At 39.7% G+C, this 16,332-nt stretch overlaps 1 protein-coding gene across 1 annotated transcript; it reads left to right on the forward strand.

Moving 5' to 3' along the window:
- Positions 1-3,227: 3,227 nt before the first annotated feature.
- On the forward strand, positions 3,228-4,344 carry LOC126765178 (uncharacterized). Its single transcript, XM_050482757.1, has 2 exons — positions 3,228-4,160; positions 4,234-4,344. Exons 1-2 carry the CDS (start codon positions 3,228-3,230, stop codon positions 4,342-4,344), a joined length of 1,044 nt encoding a protein of 347 aa, XP_050338714.1.
- The last annotated feature ends 11,988 nt before the right edge of the window (positions 4,345-16,332 follow it).

Below are 16,332 nucleotides of genomic sequence, written 5' to 3' on the forward strand. Positions count from 1 at the left end.
TTTGGAAAAGTGGTGAAATGAGTTATGGTGGAACGTCTTCAGGAGTTTATGCGAGGTAAGTAGCCGGATAGACAGAATGGGTTCGGGAAGAGATGACATTGACATAGTTCAGCGAATTAAAAGACATAGGCTACGCTGGCTAGGTCATGTTGTCCGAATGGACGAAAACGCTACAGCTCGGATAGTATTCGACGCAGTACCCGCCCAGAGACGCAGAGGAAGAAGAAGACATCCACTCCGTTGGAAGGACCAGGTGGAGAAGGACCTGGCTTCGCTTGGAATTTGGATTACCGCTACATTGAATTAATAATTTATTAAGGTGTAGATAAGCAGATCAGCAATTTCAGGAATCATAAGAAAACGAATTGACAAGTAAATATGGAAGAGCTAAATAAATGTGTTCCTATGATCCCCCCATTCCAACTCATTAAAAAGGAAGACCTTAACATCCTTAAACAGTCCCCAGAATCTTGCCGGCAAGCATAAGAGGTGGCTTGTCCAATAACACATAGTAGAGAAAAATTTACTGATTATGGCAGAAGCGTCTTGACCGAGGAAAATAATTGCATAATTGGTGCATAACATTAGATACCTTCAAAAGTCAAACCACAGCTGGATCATATCCATTGAAGAGTCCTTAGACCCTGCTCAATTAAAGCAGTCCAAGACTAGGAATACGGGACCGTGTTCCGTAGAAGTAGTAGGATACTCAGATCCCCTACACTCTCTATAACTCCCTAACAACTCGAAAAAACGGGAGAGAACTCCTGTTACACAAGAACCAACAGCAAAACAAACAGAAGGGAAGAGCACTCCAGTGGCCACCACAGAAGGATCTCAAAACTCGCCGAAACAGGAGTACATTACTCAAACGAGACGAGCAAAAGAGGAATCTTTGGAAGAATGCAAGGCTATCGTACAAATCATGAAAACGGCGATGGCAAAGCAAAAGAACGTCAGCTTGGATGTCAAGAACGGAGCGGCTCAGCTGGATGAACTCTTCGATGTAATGAAGAGCTACCGCAGAAACTGGCTCATCACAGAAAACGAGAAAAGACGTGGACTTCTAAGCAGACGGATCAATACCCTAGAACCAACAACCTCGAAGCGGCGGGCGACAAGCCCAGTGGAGCCTCGAGAAACAGTGCGACCAAGAAGCGAAAAGGATGGCCAGTGGCAGAAAGTCCTGCAAGGAAGACACCCGCAACCGAAAGAACGGAACACAAAAACCCAACAAAGAGACAACAAGGGAGGAATATGGCTTCAAATCAGAGAGCAAATAGCAGGCCCAAACGACAATCGGAGGCCGTAATCATTAAACCAGCAGAAGGAAATAGCTACGCCGAGGTTCTCAAGAATATCCGCACCAAGGTAAATCTAAAAGAAGCAGATGTGAAAATTAAAGGGATCCGCAAAACAAGAGCCGGGGCTTTACTACTAGAGCTAGAGAAGGGACAGACCACAAAAGCCAGTTTCTGCGAGGCGCTCAAGATAACCCTCCGAGAATCCGCAACTGTGGCCGATCTGAAATTAAAAGCCACAATAAAGATTAGAGACCTCGACTCCCTTTCAACAAAGGAGGAAGTAACAGAGGCTGTAAAAAAAGAGCTACAGGACTCCATCGAAGACTTGACGATAAATATAACAGCACCTAACACAAGAGAGCAGGTCAGGGCATATACAACGCTCGATGAGGATAAAGCTGAGATATTGATGCAGCAGGCGCGCATAAAAATCGGCTGGGTTAACTGCAGCCTGCGACTGAAAGAAACCCCAAAAAGATGCTTCCGCTGCTTTGGACCAGGGCACCTGGGACTGCAAAAGGCCCGATAGAAGAGGACAAGGTGCCTGCATAAAATGCATAAAATCCTAAATTGAAAGAATGCACACAGCCTCATTCATGCTGCCTTTGCGTGGAGGCTAAACACGAACAGGTTGACCATATCCCGGGCTCCGCAAAATATACCCCACATACCAAAACAAATGAATATCCTGTTGAGATGAACTATAACTAAAGGGCATCACTGATCAGTGAATACAACACTCTCCACATCAACATGTTAAGTAGAAAAAAACAGGGCATCACTGACCAGTGAATACAACACTCTCCACATCAACATGTTAATTAGGGCATCATTGATCATCTCCACACCAAACTGTTTTTGTTCCATTTTTCATCTTATACCAACGAGAAGGTGACGCTGTGCCGTTTTTTTGGTTCTACATTCTTCTAGAAGTCACGTTCGCCGCTGCACGCATCGTCTATTCGCAATCGTCTATTTGAAATCGTCTATTTAAAAAACCGTCCATTTTAACATTCTAGAAAGTTCGCATCGACACATCAATTATATACACCGTTTACGTTTCTCCGACCTCCATCCCGTGCGTCCACCAGCGGTCCAGCAGGCAACTTGCCCGCAACGTCTATTTGAACATTTTTCCTGAACGTTGCATCCTTTGCATCATCCGGTCATTATATATCGAGATTATTCGTTTTTTATTCGGCTTTCATCATTCAGTTTATATATTTAACTTTGGCTTAATAACATTTAACTTTTAATATCGCTATATGCGATAGTCATTGGTGTAGTGTGCCTATTTGCATCAAAGAAGCGTAAAGTGTAAAAATATTTATTTATAAGAAAACATTGTACAATTTGCAATTGAAGTGATAAGTAATAAAGCTTATATAGCTCAACAAGAGCGCAAAAAGAAATTTTGAATTTTAAAAGTTGGAAGTGATATTTGAAAGTTTGGTGAAGACGGTGAAGAAACGAGATTTGAAATAATAAGTAATTCGTAAAAAAATAAATAATCCTACAGGCCAATATGCATAGATGCAAGGCTGCTGACGGATACTCTCGCAAATGGTGATTGAGAACGAATACGAGTTAATCATCATAAGCGAGCAGTACAAAAAGAAAGAGAGAGGTACCTGTCTAGAAGATAGCACCTCTACCGCCGCTATATGGCTACCATCAGGGAGTAACGCCATCACTGTAAACAATGGGAATGGCAACGGTTTCGTCTGGGCCAAATGCGACATTTTTACAGTTATTAGCTGCTACACCAAGCAATAGCATACAGGAATTCCAAGAAAGCTCGACATTATTGAGGACACAGCCAGGTCTATAGAAGGCCAACTAATTATTGCCGGAGACCTAAATTCCAAAGCCGTAGAGTGGGGTATGCCAAACACGGACTCGAGAGGAAAGCGCATTTTGGAAATGGCTGCGCGACTAAGCCTAATAGTGCTCAACACGGGAAACACAACCACGTTTAGAGGACCAGGATGTGAGGAAACTACATCAGACATCACTCTATCATCAGAACGCATGGCAGGCTCAATAAAGAAATGGAAAGTCCTGGAGGATTACACTGGCAGCGACCACCAGTACATTTCCTTCACTATCGATACTGGAACAAACGCTAACCAGTACAAGAAAAGCACTGCAACACGAAAGTGGAACATTTCGAAGCTAAATACTTCGAAATTGATCTCTGCAATAGACGACCAAAACCCATCTAGCAGCTCCCCGAAAAATGCAAAAAAAATTGTCGAGCACACAATGTTTAATATAACAAGAGCCTGTAAAAAATCAATGCCCAAGGCCTCCCACAGCAAACATAAGGCAGCAGTTTACTGGTGGACTGAAAATATCGCCCAACTCAGACGCACATGCCTCCGCCTTCGCAGATCCTACACGAGATCCAGGCGCAGAGGAGCCGCATCCGAAGAAGCCGAACTATACAAAGCAGCAAAAAAGGAGCTGAAGCAAACCATCAACGACAGCAAAACGAAAAAATGGGAGGAACTACGCGAGGATATAAACAGAAACCCCTCGGAACTCGGATATAAGATAGTGATGAAGAAACTCAGCGCTCGAGCAAAGCCACCTGACCTAACCGCTGGCAAAATGGATCACATCGTGAACGCACTATTCCCCACACACGAAAGCAGGGCTAATGATCCAGATCAAACTCTAAGATCTGCGCAAATCTCCCAGTTCTCCCTCGAAGAGCTACAGCTAGCCACTGGCAAGCTCAAGGGCAACAAATCACCCGCCTCGGACGGCATCCCAGCAGAAATCCTCAAAATAATCGCTGCAGAGCGCCCGGCAGTACTATTGAATATGTACAACGCCTGCATTGAACGGCTGGTGCTTATCAGTAAGGGAAAAGGAGACCCCAATTCGCCATCAGCATACCGCCCATTATGCATGCTCGATACAGCGGGAAAGCTATACGAAAGCCTACTTAAACCCAGGCTCGAAGCGGCTATCAACGAAGCAGGAGGACTGTCCCCTATTCAACATGGATTCAGACCCTGCAGATCAACTATAGGAGCTATAAAATGCGTCATTGAAAACGTAGAAGCAGCCCAGCGTAGATGGCATAAATATAAAAGAATAGTGTTGCTGGCGGCTTTAGATGTCCGAAACGCCTTCAACAGCGCTAGATGGGTGGCTATGATCGACGCTCTCGAAAAAAGCTTCAAGATACCCGACTACCTCAAGACTGTGGTGCGGAGTTACCTCAGCAACAGAAAACTGCGTTATGAAACTAAAGAAGGGTCACGACAAATAGCGGATACGTCAGGAGTAGCACAAGGATCCATTCTAGGCCGAGACCTATGGAACATTAGCTATGACGCTATATTGAAACTAGAAATGCCAGACGAATCATATTTAATTGGCTACGCGGACAACATGGCGGCAGTAATCACAGCAAGGGAGACAGCAGAAGCGTGAAGAAAGCTGAACCAGGTCATGATACAGACGAAAGCATGGCTCGGCACACACAACCTCCAGCTCGCTACGGAGAAAACAGCTACTACTGCTAACAAACAAACACATACCTCTCGAGATAAGCAGAAAGCAGTAAACTACCTAGGCGTAAGACTGGACCACAGACTAACTTTCTGGGTACAAATCCAACACGCCGCAGGAAAGGCAGCGAAAATCACCTCTCAACTGAGCCGATTAATGGCCAACATAGGAAGCCCCAACCAAGAAAAGAGAAAGCTCTTAATGTCGACGACAATCAGCATCTTACTATATGGAGCCGAGATCTGGGTGGACGCGCTTAAAAAGGAAAACCGGCTCAAGGTAATGGCCAGAGTGCACCGCACCGCAGCCCTCGGAGATGCATCAGCCTACCGAACAGTATCAGGCCATGCAATATTAGTTATAAGCGGTAACGCCCCAATTGACCTTCTAGCATATGAAAGGGAAAAACTGTGGGAGCTAAAGAAATCATCCGATAATGAGTGCGCAATACAACAAATAAGGAAAGATAAAATAACAACATAGCAACAAAGATGGGAGAACGAAAGCCGCGGCAGATGGACGGCCAAGCTAATAAAAGACCTAGACTTATGGACAAGCCGTAAATTCGGAGAAGTCGGTTTTTACACAACCCAGCTATTATCCGGTCACGGATACTTCAAAAAGTACCTCCACAGAATGGGAAAAGTCGAAGAGCCGTCATGCCTATATAACGACGCGACAGAAGACGACGCTGAACACACATTCTTTGAATGCGAGAACGCACCGCCGTAGAAAACCTGGTTGGCCCAATAAACGCGGACAGTTTAGTCAGCGTCATGTTGGAGAGTAAAGAAAACTGGGAGATCATCAAGAAATTCGCATCAATTTTGCTTCGCAGCAAAAAGCGGGACCTGGACGCAGGTGCGCAGATGTAAATCTCTCAATGAGAAAAATGGAACGCCACCCTGAAGTAATGCAAATGCGGTCCCAGGGTGGGCGACAGTTCCTTAGAGGGGGGGGTTTTAGTGACCTGCAAGTGGCACATACCGCTGCTGTGACGATAGCACCGATGATGCGGAAGGCATTTTCCATATAAATATATTCGCCATTGGTGAGTGAGCCAGGGAAAATGGGATGCCCATCTAATTACAGTGTGAAAGCGCCTCAAAATAAGCGTTTTTTATAACATTTTCCATTATGGCCAGATCGAACAAAATAAAAATTTTTGGACATTTAAAACACCCAATATTTATTACGATTGCAAATTATTATATATTGGATTTTTAATATATGGCGAAATTACTTAAATCCGTTTTTATGAAATGAAATGTGAAAAATGTAGTTAAATTTTGCGAAATATTATGTGTTATTTATACAAATTTTTAAAATTTTAAACGCGAATATTTTAAAATATATAATTGTTAGGAACATTATTTTTTTCATATTCCTCCTCTGGAGAAGCTCCCATATCAGCACATATCCCATATATACCGAAATTCGTGTTCAGTCACCGACAGCCAACGTAATCGGAATCGTGCCACATAACTTTATCTACAGAAATATTACAAAGATTTTGTAATATATCTTGTGCCGGAATCTAGTTCAAGAAACAGCCATATTTAAAGCTGTGGTAAAGTAAAGTCGATCAGTTCATAATGAAATTAGTTATTTCATGAAAAGTAATAACTCCTCGGTCGGATGCCAGTAAAGGCTTGGAAAATATATACAAAGAAAATGACAAGTTGCTCTCCAAAGAAAAAAAAGTTCGTCGGTGTAAGATGATCGCAAGTCGAAGTAAAACGGTCTGTCCGTTTCGATACTGATGCTCGTATGTTACTACGAGCGGTGGTTGACGGTGCACATCTGCCGCCGCCGCTTTGTTATTCTTCAGGCGGGTAATTGCTATTCGAAGTTGTTCATTGCGGACAATGGAACGTCTGTTCCACAGTCATCGGTTCGTGTTCGCCTTCTCCTGGCATTCTATTTTTACTGCCACTAAGCAGACTGGAGAGGTGTTTCCTCCAAAATTTTAGTATGCTCTGGGCATCAGTCTTTAGATCAACTTAGTGTAATCACTGTCGAAAAAAATTTGGTGGTTCGAAAACCATTTCGTTAAGGTGAATCCGGCCTCCTGCACTTCTTATAAGACCTAGAGACTCAAAATTTTCAGATCTATGTATGTTATGCATCAAAATAAAAGTATCCTTTAATAGCCAATGAACCAAATGGATACTTAGTTGTATTAGCATCGCTGAGCAGATGTAAAAACCGTGTAGCGAGAAAGAAATTCAATTCAATGAAATTTGAAATGGAGTATGACTCAAAGCATCAAAATCGACACTAATTTGGTTGTTGTGCTTACGGTATTTAAAATGTAGTGAGGCGCACTCGGAATCTTATTGTTCGTTGGACTTATGTTACCCAGTGCTCTGTATTTATTCATAAAGTCCAGATACATTATGAACATCTGGACCTTTCAACGTTCTTATCTCCAAAGATACTACTTGAGTTGTTTTCACGAAAAATTTTTCACACTATTTTTGCTCTTGTGTGAATTTGATGCCATTTGTTTCTGAAGGTAATTCTTCAAAAGCCCAAAATTTTTGGACCACCGAATTAATTGACGTTAAGTCGTCTTCAGATTGGCATAATGTGCTAGTTGCAGAAGGAGGAGGACTTAGATTGCGGGCATATTTGCCAGACACAAGCCACCCTTAAAGGGTTTTCTGTAGGGTTGGTTGATTAGGGTCACTTTTAATTTGGCCAACCGCTAACAGATCGAAAAAGGTTTCTGCATCCAATAAGACATCAAAATTTTTGATTTATGGAATTCTGGATCCGCCAGTTTAGTATTATGCGGAATTTCCCAGCTCTTAACATTCATGTTGTGGTCTGGAGGATAAGCCGAAATTCAACGGATTATCCAGATTTTCGCTGACAGTCGTAGTAATTTTCTCGCCATTTAATATTGAAATTATGCTTCCTATTATGCTTAACGTTTTGTGTTAGCGCCGAATCCGCAACTTCTGAGACAACTTGGCACTGCCAAGTCCTACGTCATAAAGTTTACTTAGGAGCCTGAATCCAGCAACACTCTCACAGGCAGGTATTTTCCATAAGTGGTCCTTAGTTGAGTAACTGCTGTCGCAAACATTTCCGATCCGGTATACACGCTGTATGCATGGTTGCGGATGAGGTGCGGAGGGACACCTCATAATTCCCACAATGGCGACATGGATGAATAAACCCTCGGTTTTACGCCCATCTCCTTTTGTGGAAGTATGAGGATACCCGCACCAACACTACCCTAAGCCAAGGTGTTGAGGTACCCGTTCTGACGGCTGAATGGTCAGCGTGCGCTGATCGCTAACGGTAAGGGAGGTTAGGGGAATACCGGCTTTGCAGACGAGTGACCAACCCTTTCCGGCCCACTCTTGGGAAAATAAACATTGATTTCGTTATTTACAAAATATTACCATAGGGTAAGTAGGGTAAGAGTATAGTTAGGAGTATATGGGCTCGCTGTCTATAGCGCGGATTGTAGCAATAACTGAGGTATTGAATGGCAACGCCTTCTTAGAGGTCGAAAACACTTTTATTATTTTCAGTATCATGCTTTTGAATACCTTTTTGATGAATGTAGGCAATATTATGTCATCCACATCTGTGAAGTTTACACTGTCACAGTAATGATAATGCAATTGCTCGGATTTGTTATTGTAATTAATAATGTTGTTACGTTAGTTCACCGCTATTTCTGCTTACGTTAACAAGTCGAATCCTATAATTGCATCAAAAGAGTTAAGTGTGTCGTGCACGAAGAATGGGGAGATTTGGCCAAAAATTTTCGTATGGCACTTACTAGTTACTTTGGTCGAGCCATTTATCGAGCTTACGGTTTCGACGGGAATTACTTCTTGTAGCTCCTTGATGGGCTTAATGTAATTTTTGCCCCTCCTGTGTAAACTAATATTTTTATATTTTTCCACCCAGCTGTCGCTTGATATATATGGCAGCCGAGAGCGTTCTCTAAAAAATTCCCTCAGTCATTGTCGCATGTTTCGCTTACGTCTTCGACTTCGATTACAGCGGCTTCCGCGGACTTTTGATATTCTTCCGAATCTGGGGCGCTGTGAACAACGTTGTTAAATCGCTGTCGTCTTGGTCCTGTTGCCCTACTGACGTATTGTACCTTTTTTGAACCTGTTCGCCACTAATTTGGTGCTTTGGAGGAGTGGTAGCCTGCCTAAACTAAGAGGATGAGTCAACTTCCATTGGCTTTGGGACTTGCTTATGGTTTTCTTTTCTTGCTCCTATCTTGATGACTGTTGTTACCCTGCTGTCTTTTGACAAAATGGGGGTTCCTCTTACCGCCACATTCTTCTTTATAGTTTCTGCCTTGTTTCTTGAGCGGTCGATGATTATTATTTTCCTGAAAACATCCTGAATTGCCAGAAAAACAATAGTCTTAAGGGACTTTTTTAAGTCATAAATGAAGGCGTGGAGTACATCTGCCCTGACCTCATCGTTGAGCATTGTAGCCTGCTCCGCCTGGTATGACATTAAAATCTTGTTTGTAACTAAAGTCAACTTCCTTTCGTCCTCATCATAATATTCCATGAGGCTTAATTCCCCTTGCCTAGCCATTTTGAGGCCCTGCCTCAACAGTCGTAGCGAAGTTTTATCTGGGTATGATCAATCTAGCCGAGCTATGATTACATCGAAATTAAGTACTGTGTTGTGAGACACTGGCACTCCCCTAGCTGCACCCCTTACTTTACTTCTGATGATTGTTACTGCTTGGTAATGCGTGATGGTGCCGTTAAATGCCACGTACTCTTCAGACCTCCCGCTAAACTCGGGAATTGACTTAATTATATCGAGAGGAATATCGCACCATGATTTCTGAATTTACTGAAATTCGTTGATAAACTTCCGCTTGTGGCGCTTGAACGCACAAATTTTTAACTTTTGCGCTCATATTATTAAGCTGTGTCTGAAATCTTTATTCTTGCTGCGCCAATGCTTGGCTGACAGCGAACTGCACTAGCTCTTGCACTTGATTAATATTCCTGTCGCTTTGTGTGTGGCTATCGCTAACTTCTACGTTCACATGACAGTTGCTTTCCTATGTATCCCACTCTGTTTCACTGTCTAATTCTACTTCAATATTTTCAATTGCTTCCAACCAGCTCATAGCGCATATTATATTACACCGAATTTTTTATATTGTCGCGAAATATATATGAACCCTTTAAGTATGAAGCACGAATGTAAATATTTTATGTTATATTCATTATATACTTTTATTTAGAATAACTTGATATAAACCTATCGCGCAGCGGTTTAGTTAAATTTTGGTATGATTTGAAAGAAGTTGTAATGAACTTACATATTACGAGACATTCCTAATCTAAGAGCGTAGAATCTTGTTCGTTGGGCGCCAATTATGTTGTTTCCTCTGACGATTATGTTATTGTGATTTCACGGTCAATGAGAACGCAATGTTTACGGAATTATGTTGTGTCCTCTGACGATTATGTTATTGTCCTTTCAGAGTCAAATAAGAAAGCAATGTTGTAACGGCTAGGGCGGAACAAGTACGTTTATTATTGATTAAATACATACCCGCCGGGGGAAGCAGAGGAAGAGGAAGACCTCCACTCCGTTGGAAGGACCAAGTGGAGAAGGACCTGGTTTCGCTTGGAATATCCAATTGGCACCACGCAGCGAAAAGAAGAAACGCTGGCGCGCTGTTGTTAACTCGGCTATAATCGCGTAAGCGGTGTCTACGCCAATTAAGAAGAAGAAGAAATACAAAATACAAAACTGAACTTAATATTTAACTCTAAAAATATTGTTGAACCTAAAATCATAAGTATGCGTTACTATATCCGGCAAACCGAATCAGCATAAGCCAACACAGTCGCTGGCGACATAGACAAGTGTCGCTATGCAACGAACTTATGCATTAGCAGAATGTTGCAATGTAAATAAAGTGCATTGCATCATTCCTGCATTTTATAAACAAAAAGTGTATTTTATGACATAAAGAAAAAGTTCAATTCTTATGATTTAACTCCTTACCACTCAAGCTCATGACCGTCTTCGGTTATTTTGTAGTTGATAATGGCCTTCCGAATTTCCTTCGATGTTTGTCTTCTTTATATGATTTGCAAACGATGATAAAGCCAAATAAACCTTGTGTGATCCGGCGGCCTCCAACTCGTCCTTGAAAATTTCAATGGTGAATGAATGAGCAGATTGTATTGTTCATCCTCTGGAGTTGGGGCGTGCTTAGCATTGGATCGTGGCTGATGATGTTAAGTAGAGGCGACCCAGCTACTCCTGGTGATCTGCGCCGATTTTACGCCGATTTACATATTTGGTGCCGTTGATTGTGGTAGAAGAGAGAAAGATGACGAGTTATGTCCCGTTTGTAGTAATCTCCGAACAATCGTCTGTGCTAACTTTCGCAGTGCTCTCGATGATAAAAATAATTCCGTCATCGACTTGTGTTATACGCTTTGTAAAGCTAACTATGGGAGTTTCGACAGGGTGTCAATCATATCAGTACCTTTCGGTCAATTACCGGGATATAGTTGGAGTGGGAGTAGTAGATAATCTGACCATGTACTGTCCCTAATACTAATAGGATCGCAAGAACAATCCTGTAAAAATAAAAGAAACGAAGAATGAAAATCTTTGTGCGCTTAATCTAATAAAATGCCATTTTAATTTGTGAAATTTTTACTTGAAAGCCACCACTATATAAGGTTGTCCTTATGGACCACCCTCCCTCATATGAGAACAGACGTTCCCAGGTGTGCTTGAAGTTTTTCTTCTGTGCAAAGGGGTGTTAACTTATTTCCTAATATTCTGTTATTTTTTATAAAAACCTTTTCGCTACTTCAAATACCCCGCCTATTCGGGTTGTATCTTTCAATGTTATCGTGCTGGGCTTTTGCAATTTTATTTTTGATGGCCGGCCTATGTTCGCTAGACGCTGCATGTATTATGGCGATGGGTGTTTGGTCTGTGACCGAATGTATAAGTAGATCGATTGTACGCGATTGTTGTAGGTAGGACTACACTATTGCCACAATACAAATTTTTCGACCATTTTTTCTTGTGCTAAATTGAGCAACAATACAAAAATTGCCTCAATCAAATTCTCTGCAGTTACATGATTGTCTCACATTTCATAAATTTTCTTGCCGCCCATTGTTGCAAAACGATTAAGCGGCAATGATTGCTGTTATCCATTTATACGGTTGTTATATTACAGTAAGCGAAAATGTCGTGTACAAAAATAAAACAAAGAAAAAAAAAACGTTCGGAGAAGTATTTGGTTCAAAGAGTGGCTCACAAAAAGATGCACTAATGGCGCTTATCAGAAAATATTAATGGAGTTTCGTGAAATAAATAATCAAAACTTTTATTCGCAAACTTTTTTCGTATGGATGATCAAACTTTTAAGAAATTGCTGCAACTTGTTTCAATACTTATTAAGAAGCAAGACACAAATATTTCAGAGCAAGAACGATTGGCAGTGACTCTTCGATTTCTTGCTTTTGGAGATAGCTACAAAAGTCTTTCGGTCTCGTTCTGCATTGCTTCTTGCACAATTTTCCTTATTGTTCCACCGGTTTGTCGGGCAGTTTATAAATGGCTGAAAAGTGAATATCTAAAGGTATGTAGGTCGATTATATGTACACTCAGTCCTTTTTTTACGCGATTATTGGTTCTGCCACTAATCGCGTAAAAATGGTTAGTTTTCCAATATTAACTAACGAATTGGTTCCGAATATAAAAAATATCGCGTATAACGAAATATACGCGCAAAAAAAGTTCAAAAACAATACAATAAGTTTCAAATTTCAGACTTATGATTTGTTCATTCATAACAAAATAAAAAATACAAAACAAAAACCATATATAAAAGAGAAGAAAATAGAAAATAGGTAGATTTATTGAAAAAAAAACCGTTGAATGCTGTTTAATCACTGTCATTATCCGTAGTGGAAATTATTCTTAGCCGCTTATTTTGATGGCCGGCACTGATATCACTAGAATTGGTATCAGAATCAATAGTAAGAACTATGGATTGATGTTCTGATTGACTTAGCATCTCCGACTGAGTTTGCACCTAAACATCCTAAACAAGACTGACTCTACGTCGTTTTCTTCCTTTTGTGCTTACCACCGAACCACACTCGACGATAGCGACGCCACGCTAAAACGGTACTTCTTGAAGAGACGACCTGCAAAAAACCAATCAGGGGGCCTATTCTGTAACTCGATTCGAAAATGTATTCTATTCGAAATTCGGATCTACTTTATCATTATGCGAAAGTCGTACCACCCTGTGCCAGAAAAAATACGTACAATATTCGTTTCTGCTTTCTACAACTCAAAAGCTAACGAATATTTTATTCGAAAATTGGCTTGAAAATCCGAAAATCGAGTTACAGAATATAAAAAATTCCAATTCGAGTAAATTGATTTTCGAATCGAGTTACAGAATAGGCCCCCAGAACACAATCAACGGCTGATGCAATAATGAGGAACTTAGTCTTTTAACGAAATTCCCGAAACTGTATACCCATACATTCACTCTCACTCAAAAGTTATTACGCGTAAAAATATGTAAACAAGCAAAAAACGAAAAAAAAGCAATCGCGTTAAAGTGAGAAGCTCGCGTAAAAAAAGGAATTTGCGCTGCAAAAATAACCGCGTTAAAGTGAAATAGCGTAAAAAGAGATCGCGTAAAAAAAGGACTGAGTGTATTTACAATTTCATTTGCACAAGCTGCTTTCTTTTATTCCTAGGTACTATGCACACAAGAAGAATCGAATGAAGTAGCTTTTAAATTTAATAAGCTGTTGAACTTTCCGAATTATATACAAGTAGGAGCGGTAGACGGTAAAAACGTACAAATAGCAGCACCACCGAATTCAGGATGCAAATTTTACAATTACAAAGGGACGCACCGTATAGTACTAATGGCTGTTGTTGATGCAAAATATAACTTTTTATATATTGATGTGGGCTGCAATGGCCGTGTGGCAGATGGATGAGTGTTTGGCAGCTGTTCTTTTCAAAGTGCTTTAGATAACAACGAACTTAATTTACCAATACCAAGACCCTTGCCAGAGCGTTAAGTGGAAGTACGCTTTCTATTAGTAGTAGACGATGCTTTTCGTATGCAGAAACATTTGCTAAAACAATATCCTGGTAAAAGTTTATCTGGTGGGCAGAAAATATTCAATTACAGGTTATCTAGAGCTCGACGCGTCGTAGAAAATGCATTTGGCATTATGTCACAGCGGTTTTAAATTATTAATTTTCACGTCCTTCTAAATTCAATGCAGAAAAACGAAATTTATACAATATAATATTGTGTATACTATATATAGTATGTATACTAAAAAAAATAACTAAAACTAACACTACAGTCGTAACAAAAAAAAAATAAGGCTGCGATTTAGAATAGCATCCCCGGATTTCGGGGATAAAATGGGTATCAATGGAAAGGTGACGTTCTCCAGGTCACGAAAATGCCGCGACGCGTTTAAAAAAAATAACCCTGGTCGATCCAACACCGGGGTGTTCAGAGTTTTTTCGCGTAGAACTTCTTTCTGCAACTTTTTTTTTTTATAAAAAATTGCTAAAGATTTTTGCGTTTACCATTTATGTTTTTGGGGTATAACGTTTTTGCTTATTTTCTTTCGTTGACAATGGCAATACCATTTATTTGCTAGTATGCAAGCCTTTTCTTATTGTGCAAAAGCACAGAATTTAACTAGGGGAATGTTTAGTTTAGTGTATCATTTTGAAGAGGTTTTGCGCAAAGGGGGAGGGAGCTGGGGGCTTGCTCATTTGAAAGGTAATGAATGGAGCTTTTGAATAATAGCACCCTTCCCTCCCTAGGACGACGGGGGGCTCTAGGGCAGCCTCCTGAAAATGGTGTAAAATCGCAGTTTTTCCATACAATTTTCACTAATTATTATAAAATGTATGTATTTTTACGCATAGAGTGACTCTATGTTTATTATTTTTATTATTTCAATGAATTAAAGTGGAAATCCACTTTATTTAAATAATAAAAACACTGAAAATTAAAAATTGTGTATGTATCGGTAATACCAAGATAACCCAACCAACCATTTATACAAGACCCTGAAAAGTGGGCAATATATTACGTCCATATAACGAAAATTTTGAATAAAAAATCGCGCGATTTTCAATAAAATATATTACATTGAAACAAGCGTCGCGCGATTTTTTATTCCAAATTTTGTTATATGGACGTATTTTGTTAATACTTTCAACCTTCGATCCGAAACCAGTCCTATGTAAAGTAACCCAAATGTATATAAGACCTACCATTTTGATTCGTTGGGTTATTAGTGTCTTCCTTTTGTGCTTATTTTCATCGTCGTTTGACAGTTCATATTCAGTAATTTTGCTTACATTTAAAGGAACAGTATAACACGTAATTTAAAGCTGTTTTATTTATTAAATTGTACATAAAATTGCAACTTAAAATTCATAATTTATCATTAATTCAATTAAATATATTTCAAAGAATGTATGTGTGTTAAATTGGTTAAATTTTTTGCAAGCAGTGCAACAAAAACTTCAAAAGAAGGGAGCCATTGTTTGAGCAAATGTGAAAATGTGCGTTTTTTGCTTACTTATATCTAAAAAACAAATTAACATTTAACAATAAATTTACATTTAAACCAAAGTTTAATTCATTGGCTATCCGTGCTATATAAATTTAAAAAAATCCGTGCACGCATTTAAGAGGAATAGGCAGTGAAAATGATATACTAAACTAAAACCAACCATTTAACTAAAATAAAATAATTAAAATAAAGCTTTATTTACAACAAATATTAAAAAAATGAATATACAGAAACGTTAATACCTGAGACAGACATGTAGTAACAATACCATAGTAAAGGTATCATGGTATTCTGTTTACTACGTTGGTGACACACATGGCAATGTAGTAAACTCAAATACTAGCTTTGTTTCATAGGCATTAAATATTTCAAAAAAAATGTAAACAATAAATATGATGTTGTGTGTTATGGAGAAAATAAGTTCCATTATTTAAAATACTCTAAAGTTAATCTATTTTCATCGCAAAAAAGGGATTTGGTTAAAGTTTCTCTAAAGTCCTCACATAAAATGGGGCATTTCATGCTTTTCCGGAAGAAAGATTGTGAAAAATGTTTTGTTTTCCATTTCAATAATTAATTTTTTAAGTCATTTTGACAGAATATTTCGAAAAGCTTTTGTGTAAAAGCTTTTAGCAAAGTTTGTTACCTGTTTTTTAGCTGTGTTTATACAAATACCACAATGAAACATCATAGTATTGTTACCAGCAAAATACTACATTGCTCATATGGTATTTTGCTAGTATTTGGTGACACACATATGGTATTTGTACCATATATGGTATTGTTACTACATGTCTGTCTCGGGTATAAAGTGAAGTGTTACTAAAAGTGCCCATACACGACTCACAAGTGTGTTCGATCGGAATGCG

The sequence above is a fragment of the Bactrocera neohumeralis genome, unplaced genomic scaffold, assembly GCF_024586455.1.
Source record: "Bactrocera neohumeralis isolate Rockhampton unplaced genomic scaffold, APGP_CSIRO_Bneo_wtdbg2-racon-allhic-juicebox.fasta_v2 cluster10, whole genome shotgun sequence".
In the NCBI taxonomy this organism is placed as follows: Eukaryota; Metazoa; Arthropoda; class Insecta; order Diptera; family Tephritidae; genus Bactrocera; species Bactrocera neohumeralis.